This window comes from Fistularia commersonii, chromosome 32 (assembly GCF_037954325.1).
Source record: "Fistularia commersonii isolate RoL2024-O1a breed Wild chromosome 32, RoL_Fcom_v1.0, whole genome shotgun sequence".
Classification (NCBI taxonomy): Eukaryota; Metazoa; Chordata; class Actinopteri; order Syngnathiformes; family Fistulariidae; genus Fistularia; species Fistularia commersonii.
The window spans coordinates 9,102,252-9,109,697 of NC_141315.1; the positions used below are offsets into that span (position 1 = coordinate 9,102,252).

The window sequence follows — 7,446 nt, forward strand, 5'->3', positions numbered from 1 at the left end:
ATTTAGAAGGTATTTCTTTTTCATTTCTTAATTAATTAACCAAATCGAATGATGGTCAGACGGGGGGGGGGGAGGGGAGGAAGTGCAACGCAGCTCTCCCGAGAGCGTCCTCCAACGCCGCCGTGAAGGTGGGCAGGTTGAGCCTTGCTGATGAAGCCGCCACACCTGTGTGCGCTTTGAGGCGCTAATGACCACAGGTGGGCAGGTTGTACATTAGCTGCGTCGCTGCTGCTGCTTGGAGCTGCTTTTGTTTTCGCCCCCCTTGGGTCCCCCTCCATCCCCCGCTCAGCCCGGCGCCGCTAATCCCATCAGGTAAACTCGGCGACCTCCTCCTAATGAAGCGGCGGCTCGCTGTCCGGCGCCGTCGGAGGCGTTCATAGCCGAGAAACCCAGCGGGGACGTCTCTGGGCTTTGACCCAAACGGGAGCTTCTGGAGAAGGGGAATCACGTTGGTCGATGTTGCTAGCGTTAGCAAGGAGGAGCCGTCTTTGTGCTGTACTTTTATTTTGACAGTGCCTCCCCCCATTGGCCGATCTGTCCCGCATCGTGATGGCTGATATTTTGGAAAAGTTCAGTTAGCGACAGACGATTGTGCTATTAGCTAAGGGTTCAAGTAGACACTTCAGGCAGTATACGTGATTTAGCGATACCCTTGTCCCTACAAGCGAATAAGCGCTCCATTTTCCAACTTTAAGGCAGGAAGGCGGTTTTAGCTGTCGGGAAATAACGTGATTCACTTGCGGGATTCTAACGACGTCTCTTTGACTGACTTTTAAACTCTTATTTTGAAAATCCAGATATTCCAAAGCCGTGGGTGAGAGTGATGCGCATTTATGAGCAACATCTGACCAGGTGCTTCGACCGACGCGCAGATTAAGAGATTACGGAAGCCTGTCCTCAGATTGAGGTGACAACCATTCACCTGGTTGCACAATGAGCTCCGAACAAACCCGCATCCTGTTTTGATGTCTTCTTTTTTTCTTTATCAGTGTGAATAAGTGATACCGTCCAAAGTCCGAAGGTCCCCGGGGGCGATTGAGGGCTGTTCTCTTTTATGAGCCCTTCATCCTTATGGCAGCGAGGATCTTCAGCGCGACATTCTCACACCGGCTCGTGCCTCTTGGAGCTGAGCGACACACCTGGACGGCCGGCAGGTAAGAGGCTGCACGTTGGTTTTGTTGAATTTTTTTGGGGCCGCTTTGTTTCCAGCAAACTCGGACACTCCGCGACGTAGCTGAACCGCTCCTTCCGAGCAACGAACAGCGAGCTCGTGATCGAACACAAAAGCCCGTCTCAAAGCAGGGGCTTCCTAAACTTCCTACTCCTGACCCCCAAAAGTAAAGGTCAGAGACAATTGCGATCATGGAGCGTGGGCGGGAAGAACTCCGTGGTGATCACCTCGACACTCGTACCCTATTATCTCAATCTGGCTGATCTCACAGCTCAAAACCCCGGCTGATTTTTCAAAACGCCGTGTCTGGATGAGGTCGAGTGACGAGAAGCGAGAGCCTCTTTACCTCGATAGGAAGCACTTGTTATGCAAGAATGTGGACTTGGACCCCCGGGTTATGGTGACGATACCAAGTGTGAAGCAGAGAAGGCGCAGGGTTGATAATCGTGCCTTGCAAACGGCAGAACTTTAACGTACCGTCAACATCTCTCTGGCAGACTCTGAAAAGATGGACTCCCTTTTCCACTTCCTGTTCTCCCCTCTTCCCACCCCGGCCATCGTCTCCCTCTTCGCCCTGGCGGCGGCGACGCTGTTTTACCTCAACACGCGTCCCGCCCCCGTCCGTAGCCCTGCCGACCTCAACTGCCAAACCAAGGGCATCAAGGTAAAACACATGATCCCGAGCCGGGGGGACGGACAACACCGGGACTTAGGTTGCCGCAAACCTGCAGATTGTAGCCTTGGAGCTTTGATTCCAGGAACTGTGATTTGATGTGCAGCACTACTTGACAGACAAACAAAGTAGTCCAGTTCAAAAGAAGCTTCTTCAGCTTTCTGTTCGTCCCTTTACTTCCTTTAAGACCAATCGAGTTCTCGATCTGTCAGCATCAGGTTCTTCTTATGTTTGTCTTCTGTAGGATGGGGCCAGGAAGGCTGCCCTGCTGGACAACAACAACCTGGTAACTCACTACTACGACGATGCCAAAACTCTCTACGAGGTGTTCCAGAGGGGTCTGAGGGTGTCAGGTGCCTTTCAATGCTTGCTCGATCGCAGCCTCAAATCTGTTGACGTCTGTCACGGGTTTGGTGTTTTTTAACGTAGCAGCTAAGGAGGTTGCAGCTCCATCTGCAAGTTTCCCTAAAACACCTGTGAACTCTGTAGGTAACGGACCCTGCCTGGGCTCCAGGAAACCGGGCAAGCCGTACCAGTGGTTGCGGTACAAACAGGTAAAGACCTCATGGTTCCTGAGAGCCTGAGGGAACACACGGAACTCCGGCTGAAACCTTTGCCCCGCTTCCGTCCCGAAGGTGTCGGACAGAGCGGAGCACCTGGGCTCGGGGCTCCTTCACCGTGGCTTGAAGGCAAACCCCAGCACCTTCATCGGCATCTTTGCTCAGAACCGACCAGAGGTATGGAGAGACATCAGGTAGAGGGTGGGATGGGGCGACGGAGTACGTAGGCGGTCTCTAACCCCGCTGTTCGGTGGTTCCCTCGCAGTGGATTATCAGCGAACTGGCCTGTTACACCTACTCCATGGTAGCAGTTCCCCTGTACGACACCCTGGGTCCTGAGGCTCTGGTGTTCATTATCGACCAAGGTAATTGGAGCATCCCTACCGTCTAATGATGCTAATGACAACACCGACTCCGAGGCCAGGAGTCCCCGCAGGGATCCGCGCTCTAATCCCCCTCCCCGGTCGCTTTTGAACAACGAGAACGAGCCACCCAAGAATAACCTGACGGCACCGAAATCCCCTCCCCTTCTCCAGCCGAGATCTCCACCGTGCTCTGCGACAACCAAAAGAAAGCGGAGGCTCTCCTGCAGAACCGGGAGAAGGGCCAGACGCCGGTTCTGAAGACCATCATCATCATGGATGAGTTCAGCCCCGATCTGGTTGGACGCGGGGCCGGATGCGGCGTGGAGGTCGTTTCCACGCAGGACGTGGAGGTGATGCAACAACAACAACAAAACAACTATATGTGGCTATTTTGTGTCTCGAAATACATTTCTCTGCTGTTTGCTTTCATTCTGCAGGCTCTGGGGAAAAGCAACCTTCAAAGTCCAGTTGTAAGTTTTTCCTCTTCACATCCAGAAGTTCCTTGCCTCGAAGGCAAGTGCTCATGGTTTTCCTTGTCCCACAGCTGCCAAAACCGGATGACCTGAGTATCGTCTGCTTCACCAGCGGAACCACAGGTGACTGTTGCTCGTTCCACCAGTTCGATCCTATTTATGTCCACGTTGCCAGAAGGAGTTTCGGGCTGCCCTTTGTCACGACTCTGCTCGTAACATTTATGGTCAGAACTCATTGGCGCAGCCTGAGGGGATCTGGTTTGGTGGCCTCAGGATTGGACCCCTTCTTTTTGCAGACGATGAGGTTGCGTTGACTTCAGTTTCGCGGCCGGGGTGAGAATTTGCGCCTCCAATTACAAAGCTGTGGTCTTCAGCTGGGAAATAGTGGAGTGGCACCCATGAGTCGTGAATGGGGTCCTACCCCAAATGTATCTTGGGGACCTTTTCGCCTGTGAGGGAAGAACGGTGATGCCGACACCGCGTCGGTCCATTGTGGTGAAGAAGGAGCCGAGTCAAAAGGCAAAGGGTATCCAGGCCCTCCTCAGAGATAGAGTGAGGAGCTCAGCATCCCGAGGAACCGGATGCGGTAGCTTGGGTATCTAGTCAGGATGCCTCCTTGGCACGTAGCCCTGGGGATTCTGCTGAAACGGCTGGACCAAGTGGTCTTGTAGAAGCAGGGCTGGGCCTCTCTGCTTCAGCTGCTGCCCCTACAACCACATCTCAGATTGGACTCCTCTGTTTCTATCCATGCCTCCACCATATCAAGTCCACCAGAGATAGTCCAGATTTCAAAAAACGAGTCAAATATTTGTTCATTTGTAATGAGGTGTGTCCCGTCCGGTGCAATCGACCAATAAAAAGCCACCCTGTCGTAAAAACCTGTCCGCAATCCAGATCCCGTGAATAATCCGCCTGAGCAAATACAAGTCCTGTCCCTGCGAGGGCTTTTCATCCCACCACGCCTCTTCAGCACATTTAAATGAGATGAGAGGCTGCGGTTGCCGTGAAGAAGCGTATCGGATGAGTCCGTCTTCCATCGGTTACAAATTCTCCTCACGCAGGAACGTCTCTCTCAAACTGTGAGCCGAAAGAATGTCGAGGAGGTCTATGCTTCTCCAAAGCATTTCCGATCATTGGAATCCAGCCGAGAATCTCTGTGTAAACGGATTCCACCGCAACTCCACCGGTTTACGCTCAGCCTCGACTCGACTGTTGTTTCTTTGCCAACAAAGACTTTGAAATCAATTTGACGTAGCTCAACGCATCTGATCTGTTCCTCAGGAAACCCCAAGGGAGCCATGTTGACGCACGAGAACGTTGTCGCCAACGCGGCGGGTGTCCTCAAAAGCTTCGAGGTATGTTATCTTTTTTTAAACTATCGCTTCTTCGCTTAGGCTCTTCTGTGACGTAGGCTCTGTTCCCCGTAGACGGCGGTCGTCCCAAACACTCAGGACGTCAGCATCTCCTTCCTGCCCTTGGCGCACATGTTTGAGAGAGTGGTGCAAGTAAGAGGCCTGGAGTCCATCACTGGACCACAACAAAGCTTCTATGACATTTTCCTTTTTTTTTTTTTTGTGGTCGATGTAGACGGTTATTTACGGCGCCGGAGCAAAGGTGGGCTTCTACCAGGGTGACATCCGGCTTCTGCCGGACGACATGAAGACCCTGCAGCCGACCATTTTCCCGGTCGTGCCCCGACTTCTCAACCGCGTCTATGACAAGGTTGGAACTTTAACTCGGGCCCGGCGATTTTTCAAAGCAAAGAACAGGGAATTATCCCGTAATCCATAATAATCCCACCTGAAAGGTTCAAAGCGGCGCACAGTCCCCTTTGAAGAAGTGGCTCCTGAACTTTGCGGTGGAGAGGAAATACACCGAGGTGAGCGACGGCATCATCCGGAACAACAGCATCTGGGACAAGCTCATCTTCCACAAAGTCCAGGCACGGCAAGCTCCGCCTCCGACTTCGGCCGCTGCGCTCGGCGTGATGCCCCGTCACATGACCTTGTGCTTCATCTTGACTTCAGGAGTCGCTGGGCGGACGGGTTCGCGTCATGGTGACCGGAGCGGCGCCCATCTCCCCTTCTGTTCTCAACTTCCTGCGCGCCGCTCTGGGCTGCCAGGTAACACATCGGCGTATCGGCGTCCTCCTCCTCCTCCTCGCCGCCGGGAACTGTTTACGCTACATCTCGACTCCTCGCTCAGATTTTCGAGGCGTACGGGCAGACGGAGTGCACGGCGGGCTGCACCTTCACCATGCCGGGGGACGCCACCTCCGGTAACAGCCGGCGCCGCTTTTGGGAAAACCAATAATTTCATCTTAAACGGTTTCCGGTGAACAGCGTTGTGTGTGTGTGTGTGTGTGTGTCGCAGGACACGTCGGGGCGCCTCTGCCCTGCAATTACGTCAAGCTGGTCGATGTTGAAGAAATGAACTACTTTGCATCGAACGGCGAGGGCGAGGTGAGTAGTGAGCGAGGTGGGCGGCGGCCAAACCAGGGAGCGACATCTCCGTTGAATCATCAGCACGTTGCAGGAAGTTGTAACATCGGGCAGAGTTGGAACCTCGCCTCTGCAAACACCAGCTGCCGTCGCCTCTTGGGCACATTGAGCTCTGAAAAAATGGCGTCAACCTCCGGTCGTCCTTCAGGTCTGCATCAAGGGGAAGAACGTGTTCAAGGGGTACCTGAAGGACCCGGAGAAAACCGCAGAAGCCCTGGATGAAAACGGGTGGCTCCACACAGGGGACGTTGGGAAATGGCTGCCGGTAAGAACCTCGGGTTCGGCGCTCGGATTAGCTGGTTAGCTTGATCCGCCATCCGTTCGTTACGGGCATTTGAAGGAAACCGCTGCTCGGAGAAAATGGTTAGATCGGCAGAAACACGGGCGACCCGGAGATCGACCTCCTGCCATCAAGCAGCGCTACGAGCCGGTTTGCTAACTGCTCAATTAGCTCAAGTTCCTCTGATGAGCAGAGCGGCGTTTTGAAGATAATCGACCGGAAGAAGAACATCTTCAAGCTGGCTCAGGGGGAATACATCGCGCCGGAGAAGGTTGAGAACGTCTATGTTCGCAGTGGACCCGTGGCCCAGGTGTTCGTGCACGGCGACAGTCTGCAGGTAAATGCCGAAGCTAATCTGCACAGCACGGGTGTGCTTCGAGGCTCGGACAATGACGGCGCCGCCGTTTGCGTCTGTTCCCAGTCCTGCCTGGTCGCCATCGTGGTCCCGGATTCGGACGTCCTGCCGGGTTTGGCCAAGAGCCTGGGGTGCCAAGGATCCGTTGAGGAGCTGTGCAAAAACCAAGTGAGTTCCGGCTCCGCCCCCAACCCCGTTTTGTCCACTTTCTTGAAAAAGGTGACCGACTTTGACCGATTCCTTTGCAGGAAATCAAGAAAGCCATCCTTTCAGACATGATCAAACTGGGGAAGGATGCAGGACTCAAGTCCTTCGAGCAGGTGACCCATCACTTAGACGCACGCTTGTAGCTACATTTCAGCACCTCAATATGAAGACAACAACCATCGCAAAGCTAACGTGCTCATTCCCTCCTCCGCCTGAGCAGGTCAAAGACATCCACCTCCACCCGGAGCCGTTCACCATCGAGAACGGCCTGCTGACGCCCACGCTGAAGGCCAAGCGCGCCGAGCTCAAATCCCTCTTCCAGACGCACATCGACAGCCTCTACGCCAGCATGCAATAAACGCCGTAACCTCCGCCCCCCCCCCCCCCCCCCCCCGGCCTCGCTTTCTCCTTCTTCTTTGAAACCTCAAAGTTTTTTTCAAAAAACAATATTTCTAAACACGCGTGAAGCTCTGCGATGATCATTCCCCCGTCTGCGAGCGCCATTCTAGAAGCCTGAGTCACCTGAGATGAGGAGATTCTGTTAAACTCATCTTCTCCGCAACGAAACGCAGGCTTCAGACGAACACCGTACCGTCTTTCCAAGGTGTCTTCATCCTTTCGTGCAAAATTTTCTTTTTCTTTTGAAATCTGTCAATCTTTTTCAGGAAATAACACCGAAAAGGGGAAAAATTTGGGATATAAACACACTTTTAACAAAGTCTGCATGTTGGTATGAACGACAAATTGTGCAACAGCGCCCTCTAGTGGTCATGTTTGGTATTAGCAGAGGCTGGGCCGTCAGCCGTTCACCTATAAACTCATTTTCTCTGCAATAAAATCATTTTTTACACCTGGAAGGGT

The 7,446-nt window shown here is 53.4% G+C and overlaps 1 protein-coding gene across 1 annotated transcript; it reads left to right on the top strand.

The window, feature by feature from the left end:
* Nucleotides 1-1,679: 1,679 nt before the first annotated feature.
* On the top strand, nt 1,680-6,958 carry acsl5 (acyl-CoA synthetase long chain family member 5). The gene is made up of 20 exons (XM_086139664.1): nt 1,680-1,835; nt 2,089-2,197; nt 2,334-2,398; nt 2,480-2,581; nt 2,670-2,769; nt 2,941-3,119; nt 3,207-3,239; nt 3,314-3,365; nt 4,524-4,597; nt 4,670-4,747; nt 4,830-4,964; nt 5,050-5,184; nt 5,270-5,365; nt 5,448-5,520; nt 5,616-5,704; nt 5,892-6,008; nt 6,217-6,360; nt 6,445-6,546; nt 6,627-6,698; nt 6,806-6,958. Exons 1-20 carry the CDS (start codon nt 1,680-1,682, stop codon nt 6,941-6,943), a joined length of 2,049 nt encoding a protein of 682 aa, XP_085995790.1. The 3' UTR covers nt 6,944-6,958.
* Nucleotides 6,959-7,446: the final 488 nt, after the last annotated feature.